At 44.0% G+C, this 23,146-nt stretch overlaps 1 protein-coding gene across 1 annotated transcript in view; it reads right to left on the bottom strand.

Annotated features, from left to right (window-relative positions):
- The window catches only part of LOC126100643 (osteopetrosis-associated transmembrane protein 1), a 94,244-nt gene extending 76,614 nt beyond the window's left edge, over positions 1 to 17,630 (bottom strand). The window contains exons 1-2 of the mRNA XM_049911272.1: positions 17,485 to 17,630; positions 17,224 to 17,401 (exon numbers count right to left, since the gene is read on the bottom strand). Coding sequence (XP_049767229.1) covers positions 17,224 to 17,401; positions 17,485 to 17,615 — 309 coding nt within the window. The 5' untranslated portion in view covers positions 17,616 to 17,630. The remainder of the gene's footprint in view (positions 1 to 17,223; positions 17,402 to 17,484) is intronic.
- Between the last annotated feature and the right edge of the window lie 5,516 nt (positions 17,631 to 23,146).

Below are 23,146 nucleotides of genomic sequence, written 5' to 3'. Positions count from 1 at the left end.
TGATAGAAACTATTACTTTTCTGATTGTGTCAAGGCTTTCGGCTGTACTCTTATTTCGAGGCCTCCATCACGTTATCTTCCAGCGAGACTGCATGTTTCCTGTGCTGTGCTGTCCCGCCCTGCCTAAATATAGTGTGTGTTTGAATCTTGCCCTGGCCATCATGTTGTTCTGGATCTCCCTTGCAATGAAAACATCTGGGCACGAGTTGCATTATGCTGGCATGCCACCACTTGACAGGAATGCGAATGATGAAATCTGACACAGTGTTTCAATAGCACAGAGTGATGTACCCTTATTTATCAGCCAAGCTGTGTTAGGCTTGGTGCCCAACTGGGGTACATTCACTGTTGCTGTTGGAGGTGGCAGCTCTGTCTGCCAAGTTTCACTTCCTGTATACCACTCAAACCGCCAACACATTTAATCACATATTTTTCCTGCTACACTAAGTGCACAACAAGAAAATATGTATGGCCAGCAGTGTACTAGTGTTAAGTCAATTATTGCTCAATGCTTGAGCCACGGCTCCGCCACATTCTCTCGCCAGGGCTAAGTGTTTCAAAGCCTTCCTCGAGGAACAATTTTGTGCTAATTGATAAAACAAGACTTCGGAATAACAGTGTGTGAAACAATAGGGTACTTTTTTGAGACCAATAATGATTTACACACTAGTGCAACATACAAATATATCAACATTACTTAACACTACGATGGTCATTGTGTAGGTTGTGTCTACAGCAGAAATTAATAGAATGGAAAAATTTGAGAAATTTCATGTGACAACACCAATTAATTGTTTATGTCCTTTATTGCAACTGTTCAATCCTAAATCAAAATGCACTTACAGTGTCGGCAGCTCTGCTGTTGGCAATTTTTTTCTGTTGGTCATACCCAAACGTGGTATAGTATACAGTAGCCAACGAGAATCATTGAATCCAATAACTGTTTCAGTGCAAAATACAAATACATTAATTTAGCTTTCAACACAAATAGCATGGGATTGATGATTACTGATTAAGCCAGTAATGATTGTAATTGTTAACTGTTTTTCATATGTATTTCTCAGACATATTGCGTATTTTTCCGAATATGACAGGATTTCCTGGGGTATTAACAATATTTCGAAAAGGACAGATTGCTACTCACCACACAGAGGAGGTATTGAATCGCAGACAGGTACAATTAAGACATTTACACATAAGCTTTCGGCCACAGCCTTCGTCAGAAAAAGAGAAACACGCACTATTCATTCACGCAAGCAAGCATACCTCAGACACACACAAATGATCGCCAACACCAGCAGCTCAGGCCAAAATGCATCTATCATGTGGAATGGAAGCACCAATCTTGAAGGGTGGGGAAGGAGAAGGAATAGCAGTGTACAGGTGGGGGGAGAATGCCGACAGGCATAGAGCCAGGAGGTTGTGGGGCAGAGAGTTGGGGAAAACAGACTGAAAAAGAAAAGGATCGGGGAAATATGGGTGGCTGCACATGCAGAGGGCAACAAACAAAGAGGGTGGGAGATGAGAATGGGGAAGACGTGATAGGAAAGAGAGGATGGAAAGTGTTGGGTGGAGGGTTCAGCAACAGTATATTACCGTAGGTTGTGGCCAGAATACTTACGGAAAAGGAAAATGTGTTGCAAGGGTAACTCCCATCTGCACAGTTCAGAAAAGATGGTGGTGAAGGGGAGGATCCTAGTGGCTCGGGTAGTGAAGCAGCCATTGAAATCATGTTCTGTTCAGCTCCATGTTGTGCCACAGGTGGTCTACTTTGCTCTTGGCCACAGTTTAGCAGTGGCCATTCATCCTGATAGACAGTTGGTTGTAGTCATACTAATATAAAAAGCTGTTCAATGATTGCAGCAGAGATGGTAAATAACATGGCTGCTTTCACAATTGGCCTGCCCCTCATGGGGTATGATAAATCCATGACAGAACTACAATTGGAAGTGCCGGGTGGATGGGTGGTTGGTTGGTTGGTTGGTTTAAAGGCAGGAGAAGGGAACGAACTACGAGGTCATCGGTCCCTTGTTCCTTATAAAACAATGCCACAAGTGTAAGAATAAAATGGACGAAACATATAACACAAAACAGAAAGAAAGGAAAAGCCACAAGAACGAAGTGAAGGCAACAAACACTAAAAGGAACAAAAGAGGACATAAAACACAGAGACACGCTAGAAACAGAAGAGAGTAAAACATGAAAGCACATTACAGTGGCTGGCCAACCACAAGAATAAAAAGGGAAAGCCAGCCACTCTGCAATACACTAAAACCCCCACCCTAAAAGCACTAAGGTGGAGGACACACAGGGACAAAGGACATGCGCTAAAACCTACAGGGAAGTATACAACCCACTCACACAGGTAAAACGTAAGACTAAAGCTGCTGTGGAGGCATTGTCACCCAACACCGAAGGCAGGGTGCTGGGAAAGTTAAAGTCTGCCGCACCGTGGCTAAAAGTGGGCAGTCCAGCAAGAGGTGGACGACTGTAATTTGGGAGCCACAGTGACCCTGAGGTGGGTCCTCATGATGGAGTAGGTATCCACGCATTAGCCACGTATGGCCAATGCAGAGCCGCCAGAGGACAACTGATCCACTGCAAGAGGCCCGCATGTTGCCTACCTCCCGAAGCGGTTATGCGTCGCCTGTTTGGCCAGCCTGTCGGCAAGTTTGTTGCCGGGGATTCCGACATGTCCTGGGATCCACACAAACACCACGGGACGGCGGGACTGTTCCAGGGCATAGATGGACTCCTGAATGGACACTACCACAGGACGGCGAGGGTAGCACTGGTCGATAGTTTGTAGGCTGCTCAATGAGTCAGTACACAGGAGAAATGACTCGCCAGGGCATGAGCGGATGTACTCAAGAGCACGAGATATGGCTGCCAGCTCTGCAGTGAAAACACTGCAGCCACCTTGCAAGAAGTGCTGCTCAATATGTCCTCCATGAACATATGCGAAGCCTACATGACCATCAGCCATTGAGCCGTTGGTGTAAACCACTTCAGAGCCCCGGAACACATCAAGAATCAAGAGGAAGTGACAGCGGAGAGCAGCAGGGTTAACAGAGTCCTTAGGACCATGCAAAAGGTCCAGACGAAGCTGCGGCCAAGGCATACACCATGAAGGCGTACGTGAATGGACCGCAAGTAGAGGTGGTAAAGGGACGGACTCCAGTTCGGAGAGAAGGGACTATACATGAACCGCAATTGTTAGAGCCGATCTGGGCCGCCGATGCGGGAGATGGACTGCCACGGGCAAGAAAAGGACAGTAAATCGGATGCTCAGGGGAATTATGAATGTGTGCTGCGTAACTGGCGAGCAGTTGCGCACGTCTGATCTACGGTGGAGGGACACCAGCCTCCACCTGTACGCTGGTCACCGGACTCGTCCTAAAAGCTCCTGTCACTAACTGAACCCCACAGTGGTGCACAGGGTCACGTAAATGCAATGCTGAAGGCACTGCCGAACCATAAACCACACTCCCATAGTCAATTCAGGATTGAACAAGGGTTCTGTAGAGCTGCAGCATCGTACAGCGATCTGCTCCCCAATTGGTGTTGCTCAGGCAATGGAGGGCACTGAGGTGCTGTCAGCACTTCTGCTTAAGCTGACGAAAACGAGGGAGCCAAGTCAATCAAGTGTCGGAAACCAGTCCTAGGAATTGATATGTCTCCACTACAGTGAGTGATTCGTCATTAAGGTAAAGTGCGGGTTCCAGATGAACGGTACAACGCCGACAGAAGTGCATGACACACGACTTTGCAGCTGAAAACTGGAAGCCATGGGCTAGAGCCCATGACTGCGCCTTGTGGATGGCACCCTGGAGGCGCTGCTCAGCAACAACATTACTGGAGCAGCAGTACGAAATGCAGAAGTCGTCTGCATACTGAGAAAGTGAGATGGAGGGCCCAATAGCTGCTGCTAGACCATTAATGGTCACTAAAAATAGAGAGACACTCAATACAGAGCCCTGCGGAACTCCATTCTCCTGGATATGAATGGAACTATAGAAGTCACCAACTTGGACATGGAAAGTACGGGGTGACAGGAAGTTTTGGATAAAAATCGGGAGTGGTCCCCAGAGACCCCACTCATACAATGAGGCAAGGATATGATGTCGCCAAGTCGTGGCGTATGCTTTACACAAGTCAAAAAAGATGGAAATCACGTGTTGCCGTCTGGAAAAGAATGTTCAGGTGGCAGACTCGATGGACACGAGATTATCAGTGGTAGAGCGACCCTGGCAGAAGCCGCCCTGACATGGAGCCAGCAAGCTACGTGACTCCAGGACCCAACCCAACCGCCGACATACCAAATGTTCCAGCAGCTTACAAAGAACGTTGGCGACGCTGATGGGCCAATAGGTATCCACATCTAACAGGGTTTTACCTCATCTTAGCACCAGAATGATGGTGCTCTCCCGCCATTGCGATGGAAAGACGCCACTGCAATGGAAAGACGCCATCGCACCAGAGCCATTTGAAGATGACGAGAAGAGGTGCCTTGTGGTCAGAAGAGAGATGTTTAATCATCTCGCTGTGGATGCGATCAGGCCCAGGAGCTGTGTCGGGGCGATGTGCAAGGGCACTGAGGAGCTCCAACTCTGTAAATGGGGCATTATAGGATTCACTGCGGTGTGTAGAGAATGAGAGGATGTTCTCTGACGCAGATGCTTGAGCAAAGTGCTCGGCAATCGCGTTTGCCTTGGTACATAACTCACCATTTATTGGAACACCGGGGACAGCTGTTGGGACCTGGTACCCGAAAAGACGTTTGATCTTTCCCCAGACTTGGAAGATGACGTGTGGCACCCAATGGTGGAGATGTATCTCTCACAACACTCCTTCCATTGTCTGATAAGGTAGCGAACACGGGCACAGAGCGATTTAAAGGATATGAGGTGCTCAAGGGAAGGGTGCTGCTCATGCCGCTGTAGAGCTCGCCGACACTCCTTAATTGCTTCAGCGACTTCCGGCGTCCACCAAGAGACTGCCTTTCACCTTGGGCACCCTAAAGAGCAAGGGATCACGTTTCTGCCGCAGAAACAATTGTGCTAGTCACCTGCACAACCATCACATTGATGTTACCGTGTGGGGGAGATTCAGTGGTGACAGCAGAGGTGTAAGTTCCCCAGTCCGCCTTGTTCAACACCCATCTGGGCAGGCGTCCATGCACCTGACGCTGGGGCAGAGACAGGAAGGCGGGGAAGTGGTCACTACGACACAGGTCGTCATGTGCTCTCCAATGGATAAATGAGAGAAGTCCTGGGCTGCAAACTGATAACTCAATGGCCAAGAAACTACCATGAGCCACACTGAAACGTGTGGCAGCCCCAGTATTTAAGAGGTAGAGGTCGAATTGCGACAGTAAAGTTTCGACATCTATGCCTCGGCCAGTAAGCATGGTACCACCCCACTAGGGGTTATGGGCATTAAAATCTCTCAGAAGTAGGAAAGATTTACGGAGTTGATCAATCAGTGCAGCTAATACATTCAGGGGTACTGCACCTACTGGAGGGAGATATACACTGCAGACAGTTATTTCCTGCGGCGTCCTTATTCTGACAGGCACAGCTTCAAGAAGGGTTTGAACAGGAACATGTTCACTACAGACCAAGTTTAGGACATAAAGGCAAACTCCATCTGACACTCGTTTATAGTTGCTATGATTCCTGTAATATCCCTTAAAGCCGCAGAGGGCAGGGGTCCACATTGCTGGGAACCAGGTTTCCTGGAGGGCAATGCAGAAAGCAGGTGTAAAGCTTAACAGTTGCCGTAGCTCAGCCAGGCGATGGAAAAAACTGCTGAAATTCCACTGGAGGATGACATCGTGAGACCGGGAAGGTATGGAACATTCAATGAGGCAGTTTATGCCTCAGAGTCACCTGCCGCCACCAATTTATTGCCTGAGCAGTCTATATCCATCGTGTCTGAAGGTCTGGCAAGATCTAGGTCCTCAGCGGACGCCAAAATCTCCACCCCTTCCTCAGACGCAGAGCTTGTAGGTAGCGGTGGTGTGGGTGCCAACACAATTTCCTTGGTCTTAGGGGGTTTTCTTTTTGCATTTCTCTCACTGCTCCTTGGGTTTCCCTGGCTGGGAGGACTTCACTGGCTCAGTCTCCGGGACTGAGGATTAGCATGAAGCCCTATGACCAGCTGCTTTTGGGCTCTTCAGCCACTGGTGGGTGTCGTCTTTCCCACTAGAAGAAACCTGGGAAGGGAGTGACACATGGGAGCCCTTCCAAGCGAAAGAAGCTGAAGACTTACGCTTCTCCAGCTTCGAAGGAGGGCAGACGACCCCGATGGTTTGGGGGGGGGGGGGGGGGGTTTGCTCCCAAAGTAGGTGGTGCATGAGCAACAGGGAGGGAGATGGCCCCCACCATCAAGGGGGCAGATGTAGTCTTCCGGCTCTGAGAGGTGACCTGGGTTGGCGGAGCTGATGGTGCCAGAACTGTTGTAGCAGTGGTGTACGACGATGTCATATGCTCAGGATGTAGATGTTCAAATTTTCTCTTACCCTCAGTGTCGGTCAGTCTGTCCAGGGTCTTGTACTCCATGATTTTCCTTTCTTTCTGGAGAATCCTTCAGTCAGGCAAGCAAGGCAAATGGTGCTCTCCGCAGTTGACACAGATGCGAGGCGGGGCACATGGAGTATTGGGATGTGATGGGCGTCTGCAATCTTGGCATGTGATGCTGGAAGTACAGCGGGAAGACATATGGCCGAACTTCCAACACTTAAAGCAACGCATCGGGGGAGGGATATAGGGCTTTACATCACACCAGCAGACCATCACCTTGACCTTCTCGGGCAATGTATCACCCTCTAAGGCCAAGATGAAGGCACTGGTGGCAACCTGATTATCCTTCCCAATGGACACACCAGACAAAATGTACACCTCGCCGATCTAAATTGGAGTGCAGCTCATCACCGGACTGCAAAAGAAGGTCTCTGTGAAATATGATACCCTGGACCATATTTAAGCTCTTAAGGGGTGTGATGGTTACAGAAACATCCCCCAGCTTGTCACAATCATGGAAGATTCCCCATCAGCTCTCGAACATACAAAGTAATGGTACGAATAAGATCCACTGCCATCCTTAGCCTGACGATCCTCCCATGGTATGGCCAGGGACGGGAACGATTTGGGGTTGTACTTCTGTGCATTGAATTGAGCTCGTGATCACTTAAAGACTGCTGGTGTTTCACCACCAGCAAGAGATGACGGACTAAGCTTCATCGCGTGTCACCCGCCCTGATGCCACCCACTCTGACCAAGGGCCCCCCCCCCCAATTTGCACCACCCAGCCGCAGCAAAGGCCACCTGGCAGGATGGCCATTGCCGGGAGTCCCGATGCCCCAGGGAGATGGGCATCTACCCCTTGGCACATGTGAGGAGTTAACGACGCAGGCATCAGCAGACTGATCCCTGTGTGGTCACGGGGCTACAACCAACAGGGTACATGGCGGCCCCACCACAACAGACTGGCTACCATGCTGGATATCAGGTGTAAAGAAGTCCATGGTCATTGTCATCGCAGAAATCAACACTGCATAGTGCATGGTGGAAAACACACCCAGGAAGGTGTCCTTGCCCAAGTGATGGAGAATGGGCAGGACTGAATGTGACGATGAAAAAGTGGGCTAAAGATCTCAATGCACGATGGACACCTTGTAAGGCGCCCTTCCCCAAGTGGCTCACTCTTTGGGAAAGTTTTGAAGAATGGAGGTCAAACCCTACAGGGGACCATCACATAAAGGCCGAAACATGTGAAACTACTTTTAGTCGCCTCGTACGACAGGCAGGAATACCTTGGGCCTATTCTAACCACCGGAGCTGCAGGGGGGTGGATTGGGCAGGTCTTGCACCTCGGTCTTAAACAGGAATATGATCCTTGTGGCAAGGGGTGGGGTTGGGAGTGGCATAGGGATGGACTAGGTTATCGTGGAGGTTGAGTGGGTGACGGAACACCAGGATTGGGGTTGTGAGGGGAAATACCAAAAGAGATCTGTCTGTGGACTAGGTCACGGCATAGTGCCTGTCTGAGCAGGCCTTGGTGACACCCTCAGCATACTGGGCGTGGGATTTCTTGTCAGTGCAGATATGCCATCCCAGGGTGGCTGGGCTGTGTGAGAGGGAAATTTTTTTTTTTTTAATGTGTGACGGCTGTCAAAATGCAGGTACTGTTTGTGGTTGGTGGGTTTAATGTGGACAGAAATGTGGATGGAGCCATCAGAGGGAAGGACGTCAACATGTAGGAAGGTGCACGCTGGGTTGGTGGAGACAAGGTGAAGCGGATGGAAGAGAAGGTGTTGAGGTTGAGGAGTCATGATTATGAATATGATATCAATGAACCTGTACCAGACAAGGAGTTTGGTGTTTTGGGAGGCTAGGAAGGTCTCCTCTAGATGGCGCATACAAGCATTGCCATAGAGTGCCATGTGGGTGCCCATGGCTGTGCTGCGAATTTGTTTTTATACTTTCCCTTCAAAGGAGATATAGTTGTGGGTTAGGGTGAAGAAAGTAAGGTGTACGAGGAATGAGGTAGTGAATGTGGAGTCTGAAAGATGTTGGGAGAGGTAGTGATCAGTAGTGGTAAGACCATAGGCTGAGAGGGATGTTGATGAATGGGGAGGTGGTGTCAGTGTCGAGTAGGAATCCAGGAGGTACAGGGGTGGGGATGGTTAAGAGTCAGTGAAGGAAGTTGTAGGTCTCTTAAATGTGGGAGGCTAGATTATGGGCAGCTGATTGAAGGTGTTGGTCAATGGCCGACATTCTTTCCAAAGGGGCACAATAACCAGCCACAATGGAGTGTCCAGGATTGTTGGGTATGTGCCTTCACATCCATCCTAAAAAGGTGTTCTGTCCCCACACAGCTTTCACAACTTCCTAATCCATACCTATGCCACTTCCAATCACATCCCCTTGCCACAAGAATCATATCCATGTGGAAGACCCATGTGCAAGGCCTACCCAATCCCACCATCCAGCACTTTCTATTCCAGTACTGTCACAGTTTCATCCTACCACATCAGAGGTCACGCCACCTGTGTAAGCAGCCACATCATTTACCAGCTTTACTGCAATCATTGCACAGGTTTTTCTATTAGTATGACTACCAACCAGCTGTACACCGCAATGAATGGCTACTGCCAAACAGTGGCCAAGAGCAAAGCACTGGCACAACACAGAGCCAAGCATAACATGCTTGATTTCAATGGCTGCTTCACTACCTGAGCCATATGGATCCTCCCCTCACCAGTAGCTTTTCTGAACTGCACATATGGGCATTATCCTTATAACACATTCTTTGCTGCCATAATTATCCTGGTCTCAACCTACTGTAATATACGGTCCCCACACCATCCACCCAACAGTTTTCACTCCCCCTGTCCTACCACATCCTCCATATTCTCGTCTCCCACCCTCATTATCTGTCACCCTCTGCAAATGGACCCACCCATCTGTCCTTGCTCCTCTCCTTTTCCACTCCGTTTTTCCCCATCTCTCTGCCCCACAACCTCCTGATGCTGTGCCTATTGGCATTCTAGTCCCTGTGTACTCCGCCAGACAGCATTCTTCTCTTCTCCCCACCTGTACATTCCTATCCCTTCCCTTCCACACCACTCGAGATTGTTGCTTCCATCCCAGGGCGTAGCTGCACTCTGGCCAGAGCTGCCGGAGTTGGAAGTCAGTTGTGCATGAATGAATAATACGAGTTTGTCTTTTTCTGACAATGGCTGTGGCCGAAACCTTATGTGTAAGTGTCTTTTTAATCATGCCTGTCAGCAACTTAATGTACCATCTGTACAGTAAGTAGCAATCTATCTTTTCATAATATTGTTTTTTCATCCTGGACTTTCCATTTCTTAGGATACTGTTTCCTATTCTAATGCTATAGTCCGGTTGTGAGCTGGCAAAGCCAACAAATATAACTGGAGGAAAACTGGCTATAATGACAAATTGGTCTGTAACATAGTCCAATAATTGTTTTGAAAACTTTTGTGGGCTAGTTTTAAAATGTTCTGATTCCCAAGGTTGTGGTCATGCAGGAACCAAGGAGTACAATTTAAATTTTACAGGATACGCTGCTTTATATGACGACATTCTACAGATTACATCCCATTCTGCCGTCACATAATTTTGTACACTTCACATACTGACAACCATTATTGAACACTATTTTCTCATTGGTTCTGACAATGTCTACTCATCCAACTCATCATTTGTGATGTTTACCTCCAATTATTCATCGTATTCATCTCCAATTATTCACTGCAAAAACGGTGACCAACTGCAGCACGCAATGCAAAAGCTGACAATGAGGTAAGTTCACTTTTACCCAACCATTCTTCTGATCTGCTAGAAGAGAAGTTCGCTGGACTCTAGAACACAAGATAATGAAAATATTTCCAGCTCAAATGGCAACTGACTGGGTGACTATCATTCGCCAGAAGAGGCTATTAAAGATATGAGTAATAACTTCAGTTTGTTTGTTGGTTGGGGCTAAGGGGCTAAACAGCTAGGTCATCAGTCCTTCGATCCAAGGGTAGTCCATCCAGAATTAGTACTGTTCGCGAATTATGTATTCTGATGATGAAAGCATGTAGGTGGGATAAGACCGAGCCATTGAAGGTGAGACTGATGCCAGAGCTGAGAAAAAATTGAGTCAGGCTGATATGTAGGTCAAAGCAGACGAAGGGTCTCCCAGGCTAATGATAAGAAAAGCCTACTCCACATCCAACCCCTGTCCAGAACAAAGAATGTCTTACTGTCAGCAGATTCAGAACAGTGAAAGTGAGAAGGCTAGAAACGTAATCATATCAGCTGGACTGTCAATAACAGAAGCACAAGAAGAGCTATAGGTAAGGCAGCAGGTTGGCATCCTGAGCTCTGCACACAAGAGGCGTTGTCCCACCTCTGCTCCAGTCATTAAAGAGCACCCAGTATCCAAAAGAATGCTACCTCTAAAATAGTTTAGGATGTAGCAGAATAGGAGACACAAACCATATCTAACCATGATTTAAAGAGAATAAGATACAGATGAAACGGGCAAAGAGGATAGGGTGGAGGGCCCCCTAACCCAGCATGCAGCAGGAGATGCCCCAATCCCAACCATGACACCCTTGCCCTGACTGTACCCGAAAACCTTTTGTCTGGAAATAAAAACCACTTTCATGGAGAACTAGTTCAACCATCTATTAATCATCAGCTAATATCTGAGGCGAAGAATTTGAAAACCCATGCTTAGCAGGGAGAACCAGAAGAAAGTGGCATCCACCAGAAAATGAGCTACTGTCTGTAAGTCTCCAGAGTACAATGTGGGGGTGGCATGTTATGTAAAATAAAACTATGGGTGAGTCTTGCACAACCAATGTGTGGGCAACGTAGGATGGTGGATTCCTTATACGAAAAATGGAAGGAAGAGTGCTACGCAGCAGTAATCTCCTGGATGGTTTGGAGTTTATTAAAGGAGAGAGTAGCGAATCAGATGTCATTACATCTACAAGGAAGCAGAGGTTTTATATACACCTGCAAATCAGCATGTGGGATCGGCAAAGCAAATGGCAGGTGAGTAGTAGTTGGTCTTCTAGCCAACTGACAGTTAGTTAATTCCCTGGGATATCAACATGATTTAGAACTCAGGGAAACAAAACTGAACACTTAATATGACCAAGTTCTTTGAGGCTGTGATGAATAGCTAAGACCCAAGGATGACATGAGCAACATCAGTCAATGACCTGAGGACTACTCATTGAGTCACTACGTATTAAAATGCAGTTACGGGAGGCTCATTCAATAGTGTGTATGGCACAGTCAAATCTACCAGTTTCATTGTGAAAACCCTACATGTTCTGGCCACAACAAATGGAGTTCCTGACTAGAAGGAGATGTAAAAGCATATCTTGTCTTTGTAGTTAGCAGTAGTGGACACCAGAAGATCCTGAGGGAGATCCCAGCAGAGGGGTCGAAACATCAATCATTTTAGTAGAAATATGATGCGGCCTAATAACCCAAAGGATTTTAACTACAGTGACAACGACCACTAAAGGGTGCAGAATTACATATCCTGACTTATTCACAGTTTCAGACATGTCAGTATAAAAGATGGTAGCACCCTGAAACTCCACAAGAAATGAATGTAACAGATGCTGGAAGGTCACGGGAGTGACAGACTAAGACCTAGAAATAGATTGCCCTAATATGTAGCCTGGGATACAAACCGTGGGGAGGGGGGGGGGGGGGAGGGGAGGGGTGCAGATGAAAACATGGGGAGTCCATTTCTGGGAGCAGAGGTGGAGGTCCTGGCTGATGGTTGTGAGCTGCATTCCACCTGGTAATCCATTCGAGGGCAGATATCAGGAGGCTGATGTCTCTCGTACGCAGAAAGAATGGAAATGAAGACACAAGATCCCCACCATGGCAAGGAGGCTGTCTAAATGACTAGTCCACAGGGCACCAGTGGCCAGCCAACTCCATGATGATGGACTGTGTCTAACAATTTCAAAATTGAAGGTGCCAACGAACCATAAACCTTGCAACCATTGTTCCGGTCAGGATGAGGCAAGGACCGGTAAATACAGAGAAGAGTAGCAGTGTGATTTGCAACCCAAGAGTGTTAAGCTTCCACATGCAACTAGTCTTTTTTATCAAAAAGGAGGCACTAAAATTGGCTGTACAATAATTCCACATTCTGGGTTCCCGAGTAGAGTTCAGGATCAGAATGAACCATGGATGACAATAGAAATGTGTGACCTGCATTTTTGCAGGAGAAAAATGGCAATTATGAGGAAAGGTCCACACAGAGACCCGTCGGATGGCACCTTGGCACTGGTGTTCAGCAGAGGCTACTGAGTAGCAGCTGTACCAAATGCAAAAGTCCTCAACAAATAGTGCAGTGGTGACCAGCAGCCAACAGGTGTAACTAACCCAGGACAAAGAACTATGTGACACAGATCTCTTGGACCCTTGAGAGAACTGAGTGAAGTACCAGCTTAAACTCAGGACAAACACTGGGATAAAAACTGATGTGAAGCGTTGAAAACCCCACACATGGAGGATAAGTAAAATGTGATGGCACCAAGCAGTGCTGTATGCTTATGTAGTCAAAAAAAGATTAAATGAGGTGCTGGCATTTCGAAATAGCCTGTCAGACTGCTATTTCCAACTGAACCAGATGGTCAATTGTGGATCACCCCTCCCAAAAACAACAATGATAGGGGTCAAAATACCTGAGACTCGAGAAACCAGCATACTCTGCAGGCTATCACCCTTTCAAGCAGTGTGCAGACCATGTTGATGAGGCTAATTGGTTGGGGTTTTACTTGGGTTAAGGTTTGGAATGACAATACTACTCTGTCATAGCAAAGGGACAATACCTCCAAGCAAAATGCGACTGAAGACCCTGACTAGATGTAGCCTTTGAGTAACATTCATGTGTTGAATCATTTGATTATGAACTGACTCAGGGGTCTGGGACCGAACTGTCAAACAAGGCAAGAGCCTGAAGCAGTTCCAAGTCAGTTACGAGTTCATTATAGGTTTCAGCTTGGTGGGAGTGAAACATATGAGAATGTCTTCAACTTATCATTTCTGCCAACGCTGTTGCAAAGTTGGTTGCAAGTTGTTCCGCAAAAAACTATGCATCGGTACACGGATCACTCTCAAGGCCCAGACGACTACAGAAGTTGAAGGGGCATATGTTCCCAGAGAGGAGACGTAGAGCCCCAGCATTCTTTCTTCCTTTATTTAGTTAGAGAGCAAGTCTTAACACAAAATTGCTTGAAAATGTTAACATTGTTCCACAAAGGCTGTTGCTTTAAATGTAGTAGACCCCTTCGGTGATTCTGAACGGTTATGTTGCACTGTCTGTTCCACCATGGTAAGAGCCAATGGTGTAGGGCTCCTGTGGACATGAGTATAACAGTTCCCGTAGTGTAGTTTATCCTGTCGAAGACATCTTGTACAATTTCACTTATACAATCTAACTGACAGCAGCAAAGGTAATGGCAGAGGCATGCAACTATTTATTTACTCTTCAAAGTACATAATGTGGTAGTTGGTCTCTGTTGGTGGCAAGAAAGTGACAGGATCACTGGAAAGTGCCACTGTCACAAAGATCAGCATTTAGTGGCCACTGCAGTGAGCCACGAGACAGGAGGAGGAAATTGTTAGATCAATATCTGACAAGGGCCATTACCAGCTCTGAAGTGGATCCATCACTCGGTAAGAAGCTGGTCAAGTAGCAAGTCCTTACCAGGTGAAGTGGTACTCCCCCATGGGGAGTAGTGCGCACTGTTATCCCGAAGTATGAGAAAACGGGGGAAAGTTACTGGCTTAAGGTGGTTAGCACAAGGTAAATAAGTGGCCTGCCTGGAGATACATAAACATTGCAAATGGTGATTGCTATTGCTTCCAATGTGGTTTGTAGGGGAGTCCAATGCTGTTATCCTTGGGACCTTGTTGGATGTGTTGAACAAAATGTATGCACCCCACTCCTCATCTGTTTGGAGAGTAAGGCCTCGGTGGAAGATGATTCCTTGTACAGTATTCAGGCCTTGGGGTGAAGGGGGGGGGGGGGGGGGGGGGCAAAGGTTGACATAATAAAGTTTGCCACCACGAGAAAGTCAAGAAGAGAAGGAAGGATAGTCAGTGAGGAGACATTGTAGCACAGAAGGGAAAGGTGGTGCTTGGGAACCCATTGCCACACATGTACTCACTGATGGGAACAAAATTTCAGGCATTGAATTGCTTAAGAAAGAATATGGCTTCGGAATAAGAAAGAAACCTAACCACATCCCGGTAACTAATTGAAAGTGTGCTGGTTGACATAGTCACAACAATGAAATATTAAGGCGTAAACTTTTGCGAAGCAATGTGAAATGGAATGAGCACATACAATCATTAGTAGAAAAGCCGAATGGCTGACTTTGGAATTTTAGGAAAGTAACTCATCTATAAAGCAGTCTGGACATAGAGCATTTGTGCAACCCATTCTTGAGTACTGCTCCAGTGTTAGGGATCCCCGTCATTTGTGCAGAGATACTTTGTAAATCCCAGGATGGGAGAAGTAGTTCTTTTCATAAGGAGCTACCAAGAATATGTGGAGAACTGGAATTTGCAGCTAACTTCTTAATGATTCTATAGCTGCCAACATACATTCTATGTAAAACCAGCTAAGCAAGATAAGAGAGATTGTTTGAAGGCATATAAAGAGTAATTTTTCCCTTGCTACATTTGCATGTGGAACAAAAAAGGGAATGACTTGTAGTTGTAAAATGTACCATCTGCTATGCACCCATATGGTGGCTTGTGTAGTATGAACACTTAAGTCAAGCTTTGGAACCTGATGAACCTATGGCTGACCTTCCTTGGCCATCTGACATGACCTTTTGTTGACAGTGGTCACCAGTCTCAAATATAAGCCAAATTTTTGTGCCATAGATGAAACAACACTATAATGAAAACAGAGGTTTTCTTTTTCAGCTTTTAATTTATTATACTTGTGAATTTGAAACATGATGTCAAAGATAGGCAAAATTTCATGCATTTGATATTTTTGGTAACTTTAAAAGCTGATATCATAGTGAATATAGTTGTTGCAAAGTTCATAATTCACTAATTTTCTGATAAGCAGTCAGTCAATACATTGAACAATTTACTGACTGCCTATTGAACTATCTACCTAGGGGAAACCAAGCTTTTTTTTAAAACATTCTTGATTACTGTAGGCACTGTAGAGTTAAGTTGCCTACAATGTATAAAATACACCTTGGAACACTGTAATTTCTTTGTAATTCCAGAGGCAAACTTAGATATCTGTTAATAAAAATGCTTTTGTTAATGCTTTTGAACAACAGTTCCAGAAGGCAAGTTTTTCTAAGGTGTATTGTGATTAATTCACTGTTTTTGTAAAATCTTGATCACAAAAATTTAGTTGTGTTCAAATGTGTGTGAATTCTTAAGGGACCAAACAGCTCAGGTCATTGGTCCCTAGACTTACACACTACTGAAAATAACTTATGCCAAGAATAACACACACACGCATGCCCGAGGGAGGACTCAAACCTCCGGCGGGAGAGGCCGCGCAGTCCGTGACAGGACACCTCAAACTGCACAGCCACAAAATTTAGTTGTGCTGTAATACAGACAAGCCTTTTAACGTAATAAAAAAAAAATGTGTTTTGTCCCATTCTGCCAAACTGAAAAATAAATGTCTAGAACATTAAAAAAAATTACGAATGATGTTGTCAATGCAAGAATGTTTAAAACATTAGAAGTGCTACAGCTGGAGTAAAGAACAATGGCAGTTGAGTTTAGGCTCATTCTGCGCACCTATGTCACATTCTCTGGCTACCAATGGGCTTTCTGTTCTGAGTGCTCCGCTGGGAATGTTATAGCCAGTTCGAGTATTTAACATGTTGTAGTCAGTTATTTAGTGACTTTTGATTCCCTTTGGGACAAGTTGTCATCGATGATGGTGGTGGCAAGTGACAAATTCTACATAAACAAATGCAAGCATAATTTGCAGGATATATGCTTTCTTCAAGTGCAAAGCACGTTTACAGCCATACCGCAACAATGCAAGCCTAGTCTGTCGCTACCTGCCCGACTTGCCACTGTTTGTGAATCTCACATATGCCATCAATCATCTTAAAGCTTTAACTCTGAAATTCATTTTTAATGACTAATGTTCTTAACTTTACTAATACTTTCATCACACTTTGGTTTTAAATACAGCACAAGGCATTCTGGAGATCTCTCATACTTTTACCGCCCTATAACGCTCAACGTTAAGAGTTACTTTCTGAATTGCAGTTATGCATTCCACTAATCATTTTCAAAAAACTTATTTTAATCCGTGCTACGGCTCTTTCACACTTATTGTTCCAGAGTGACTCCTTTTTCAATAATCAAAAAAAATCCACGTAACTTCATGATGCTGTACGGCAAGAATAGTGAAATAATGCAAATGTCGCAAGTACGCAACAGATGAAAAGAATAACGTGTTACATATAAAGCACTAAACTAAAGGCCGGGTAACAAACAAAAAGAAAATGATAAACCGAAGAAAAAAAATTCATTAACAAAAAAAGTGACAAACCGGATGTTTTTTTTTTTTTAACGTAACAAAGTCCAACAAAAGGACAAATGTGTTTAATAGTAAATAAATGCAGTTTCTATTTAAAAGGATTGTTTTAATTTTTTTTAAATTTACCTCCAGTATCTTAGTGTGGGCATCTATTACTTGCAAATACTCTTTAATGCATGTCTCGCACAATGTTATAGGCCGGGAGTAATTTATAGCACAAAACGTAAAATTTGACGTAAGTCTCGCAAAATCCTGCAGCAGAAGGGTACATCGACTACTGTCAAAATTATCCATTTCATCGGCCCTAAAAGAGAAGTACACGGGTTAACAAGATACAGCATGCCTCAGTTTTCCTTTTGTTTTCCATCTATGCTTTCGTAATATTACCTAGCAAGTGTAAGCAACGAACAAAAGTTAATCAACGTGAAAATAAATACAACCATTTCACTTCGCAAAACGAATTTCATGATACACTCCACCACACACATTACAACATCAACGTACGTTATATACATCATCACGTGGTTGGTTGGTCACAGCGTTCTGTCAAAACATTTCAGAGATGATCATATGCTACAGTTATGGCCATGGAGGTAAAAATAAGAGGAGTTGTCATGACGTCACAAACTTGAAGCCAACCCTAGAGAAGGTCCGCCATGTTACCTACCCCAAAACCTTCGCATTTGGTGGTTTGATTCTGTGTGGTCGTGAAGTGTTTTGATAAAAAAAATGCCGGCTTGCGTCTCTTACGGGTGTACTAATCGTTCTGATTGTAGTCTAAAGTTTAAACAAATCACATTTCATTCGTAAGTGGACTTATTTAAGCGCTATTTTCTTATATATACTTGAAATTCTGATACACTGTAAAGTTTTACTGTATAGTTTTATTTCTGTGATTTGACTTTAGATTTCCTATCAATCCAATGCGAAGAGCTCTCTGGGTGAACGCTTTGAGAAGGAAAGATTGGAAACCAACCAAGTACAGTAAAATATGTTCGCAGCATTTCCGGGAGGAAGATATTAATCGAACATCAGTTTCGTCAGTCCGCATTAGGAAAGATGCTGTGCCATCAATTTTTTCCGCTTATCCTGCTCACTTGCAAAAGGTTCGTGAAATGTAGCATATCAATATGGAATTCAGCTGCCATAAAATTACGGTTTAAAACCTCAATATCCGGAACTACTTGTCTGGAGATTTCAATTGCAATAGTTACGCACGTGTAGTAACTGAAATGTGGAGATTGCAACGGAATTAACTGTATGTAATAAAAGTGTAGAATCTGTTCATAGATATGTTAATTTCAGTTTGTTATTGTATTACACGTTACTATCAATCATTGCTTTTGGCGTTCTGGCTTTATCAATAATCGACACAAACACAATGAAAGTGAATAGAAATGGATTACGAAAGCACGTTTTTCATATCACATAGTTCTCTTCTCGGTTATTTGAAGTGTATAAACAAAAAGGAATTACAGTACTGAGGCCAGATGCGTCGTATTTTCGTGTCGTATTACTGTATCGAATACGCATTTAAGACAAGAAAAACGATGGACGTTGCGTTCCTTATGCTGTGTTGTTCACTTTCAACTGTGTAACATTTACTATATAACACAAATATCGTGTGCACAAGACAGAAACGACGAATAAGAAGCAATTGTAAACACTCGTCTGCTAATGTTTTGGAGGATCCAACATGGCGGCAGGCCCCGCCCACTGGCTTCAAAACAACGTACAGCGTAAGTCTGTAGTGCCATCTCCCCTTATTCTACCTCCATGGTTACGGCCCCTTATAATACAGTCTGCGGAACAAAAGCGTCTAGTTCTGTGAGAGGCTAGTTTGGAGTATCGGTCGGTGTAGAAGAAACGGCTTGTTTGCAAAATCTCTGCGCGTAAAGGCCCGTCCACACGCAACGATCTGTCTGCGCACATCACATCTGCGCAGACAGATCGTTGCGTGTGGACAGAAGATTTGGGACTAGTGCAGCAGGGGATACAACCCGTCGGCTTTGAACAATGACGTCACAAGTCGCCAGAGAGCATGTATTACAGAGATGAAAGAGCTGAGGAGAATGTTGAGAAACAAAGGAATGCGAGAGAGATAAACATTGATCTTGTCAAAAGCATAAGTGTTTTTTGACTTAAAAAAAAATCTCACGAGATAGAATAAACTGATCCTACTTTATTAAGCAATATCTTGTCAAAAGCCGAGAAGCGATTGTTCTTAATGTTCTAGCTCCCTTCAGTACGTAATAAGTGTTTTTTGACTTAAAAAAAAATCTCACGAGATAGAATAAACTGATCTTACTTTATTAAGCAGCTCCCTTCAGTACCTAATAAGTGTTTTTTGGCTTTTTAAAAAAAAATCTCACGAGATAGAATAAACTGATCCTACTTTATTAAGCAATATCTTGTCAAAAGCCGAGAAGCGATTCTTCTTAGTGTTCTAGCTCCCTTCAGTACGTAATAAGAGTTTTTTGGCTTTTTTTAAAAAAAAATCTCACGAGATAGAATAAACCGATCCTACTTCATTAAGCAATCAGTAAAATGATGCACCCAATATCAAGCGATCGCTTTTAGATTTACATTCAATTATATTAATGATAGTGCTTATTAGAACACAGAACTGCTTTATTATCTATGCCTCGAAGTGAAGACATTACGATCTATGACTAAGAAATGACGTCATTGTTCAAAGCCGACGGGTTGTATCCCCTGCTGCACTAGACCCGAAGATTTGTACCAACCTGAGGTGTGTGCAAACCTGGAAGTTGGAGTTGGAGGTTTGAGCGAAACCTCTCAAATCTGTGGGTTCAAACCACATCTGCGCAGACAAGTTGGAGCGTGTGGACAGCAGATCGCCGCAAATCTGGTGCGAAACAGCTGTTTGCTCAGTCTAGTGTTTGTATTTGTGCGCACAGAGCATTAAAATGGCTGATACTCGTCAGTGTTCTCGAGAGTTTGTTAGTGAATTCATTGAAATATATAGAAAACACCATGTTTGTGGAAGATTAAAAGTAAAGAATATAGTGACTGAGACAAAGAGACAGCACCATACAATGCTCTAATTGAAAAATTGCGGGCAGTTGACGCCTCGGCAAACAGAGAAACAGTAATTAAAAAAAAAAAAATTCGTTGCGAACTGTTTACCGAAAAGAGTTATCCAAAGTTCAGTAATCTAGAAGATCTGGTGTAGGAGTGGATCAAGTATACCAGCCAACATTATGGTATTTTGATCTGCTTGACTTTCTTAAGGTTTGCCCCGGAAATCTCGCAGTAAATTTATGTGAGAAAACTGCTTTCGCCTTAGCAGCCACTGTCTACACCATTTTGACCGCTTTCTCTGTTTCCTGCGGTTGGTCTGAATGTTTTTTGCAACACAAGAGAACTTCATCCATTTCTATATTTCAAAATAACTGAATTAAATTTTTGACGTTTACGGGGAGCGTAGTCGCTTGCCACTGATACTTCTTTTCTACACCGACAGATGGCGGGCGAGTATTAGATTGGGGTTTGTGTCGTGTGAACACACCACATTTGCAGCGATCTTTTGCATGTACAGACATCTGCGCCGATGTCTGCGCAGACAGATCGTTGCGTGTGGACCGGGCTTAATACATCTGAGGAGGCAGATCGTAGCATTTGGACAAGAGATCTGGAAACTGGAGTTGGAGATCTGAGTAACATTGCTCCAATCTCTGCGCACAAATGACATGTGAGCTGATAGATCGGAGAGTGTAGACAGGAGATCGCCGGAATTCTGGAGCCCGGGTCGTACTTGAGAAAGCTGTCTGCTCAGTCCAGAGTATTTTGTTTTTGCGTACACAGTGAATTCTAAGGCGGGTGATGTCTGTCAGATCTTTAGGGAGCTCATTGTTGAATTTATTAAAATATATAGGAGCCACACATGTTTGTGGAAAGTTAAGCTCAAGCAATATAGCGCCAGAGAGAAGTAGGCAGCTGCCTATAATTAAACAGAGAAAATAAGAGCAATTGGCCCTACGGCAAACACAGAAACTGTAATTAAAAAAAAATGTTGCGGATTTAATAAAATGGTTCAAATGGCTCTAAGCACAATCAGACTTAACATCTGAGGTCATCAGTCCCTGCGGACTTAATAAAAATATTCAATTCTACCTGCTTTGCACTTAGAAATCTCTCTCATTCCGTTACCCAGCATACTTTCGATTACTACTGTCCCACGCCAATAATATTTTAGGACATTGTTGCAATTTTTTAAACTGTTTAATCTACAAGAGAGAGCAATCAGACTACCTTGTTAAGTCGATAAAGTGACGTCTTGTAGAAGTATCTTTAGGGATAGAGAGTTTCTTACACTTGTTTATCAATACATATACTCTTTAATGGAACATGTGGCTCATAAAAAGATTGAATTAAGGTTAATAGTACGATTCACAACTTCAATAGTAAAAGTAAAACTTTCTATATATGTCTAGTGGCTAGCGTTGCTGCTCTTCTTTGTATATGTCACACACACTTGAACAATATTCTAGAAATGGTGATTTGTAAGCAATCTCCTTTGTAGACTGGTTGCACTTCCTCAGATTTCTACCAATAAACCGAAGTCTACCACCAGCTTTTGCCACAATTGAGCCTATGTGATCATTCTGTTTCATACTCCTAAAAAGTTTTACGCCCAGATATTCATATGAGTTGGCAGATTCGAGCTGTAGCTTATTAATATTACAATCAAAGGAGACAACTTTTTTCGTTTTGTAATGTACAAAATTTTACATTTCTGAATATTAAAAGCAAGTTGCCAATTTTTGCACCACTTTGAAATCTTATCAAGATCTTACTGAATATTTATGCAGCTTCTTTCAGACATAATTTCATCATAGATAATGCTTCATCTGCAAGAAGTCTGAGGTTACTGTTAATGTTGTCTGCAAGGTCATTGAAGCAGCAAGGGTCCCAACACACCTCCCTGGGGCACACCTGAAGTTTCTTCTATATCTGACGATGCCTCTCGATCCAAGACAACATGCACCATCTTCCTCACCGAAAAGTCCTTAACCCAATCACCGAATTTCGCTTGATACCTCATATGATCGTACTTTTGACAATAAACATATGTGGTACTAAGTCAAGAGCTTTTTGGAAATCATGAACTACTGCGTCTACTTGACTGCCTTGATCCAAAGTTTTCAGTATGTTATGTGAGAAAAGTGTGAGTTGGGTTTCACATGGCCGATTTTTCGGAATCTGTGCTGATTGGCATTGAGGAGATCATTCTGTTCAAGATACCTCATTATGTTTGAGCTCAGAATAAGTTCCAAGATTCTACAACAAATTGATGTCAAGGATATTGGATGGTAGTTTTGTGGATTACTTCTACTGCTCTTGTTGTAGACAGGTGTTACCAGTGCTTTTGTCCAAGAGCTGGGCACGATTTTTTGTTTGGGGGATGTACAATACATTATGATTAGAGGAGGGGCTAACTCAGCCACAATATCAGTGTAGAATCTGATAGGAATTCCATTGGACCCTGTCACTTTGTTCAATTTTAACGATTTAAAATGTTTCTCAACACCACTGACACAAATACTTATTTGATTCATCTTTTCCGTCGTATGAATATTAAATTGAAGCAAATCTCCTGGGTTTTCCTTTACAGAGGAAAATTTGAAAACAGAGTTAAGCATTTCAGTCTTTGATTTGCTACCCACCATTTCAGTTCCTGCCTCGTTTGCTAGGGACTGGGCACTATCTTTGGTGCCACTAAACACATTTACATACGACCCAAATCTCTATGGGTTTTGTGAAGTCCCATTTGACAATGTTCTACTACTGTAGTCATTGAAGGTATCACACATTACTCTCTCGTCAGCCAAAGGCATTTCATTCAGCATCTCTCTGTCTACAGTCCCACATTTTGTTTTATACCTGTTATGTGTAATGTCTATTTCTTTAGAAGTTTCTTTACAGTGGCTGTATACCATCAAGGGTCCCTCCCATTATGAACTGTTCTACTGGCTACTATCCAGTGCATGGTCAACTATTCTTTTAAACTTGGGCCATAGTTCCT

The sequence above is a fragment of the Schistocerca cancellata genome, chromosome 9 (assembly GCF_023864275.1).
Source record: "Schistocerca cancellata isolate TAMUIC-IGC-003103 chromosome 9, iqSchCanc2.1, whole genome shotgun sequence".
Taxonomy (NCBI): domain Eukaryota; kingdom Metazoa; phylum Arthropoda; class Insecta; order Orthoptera; family Acrididae; genus Schistocerca; species Schistocerca cancellata.
Note: the sequence above shows the minus strand (reverse complement) of the source record. Positions and strands in the feature narration are given on the sequence as shown.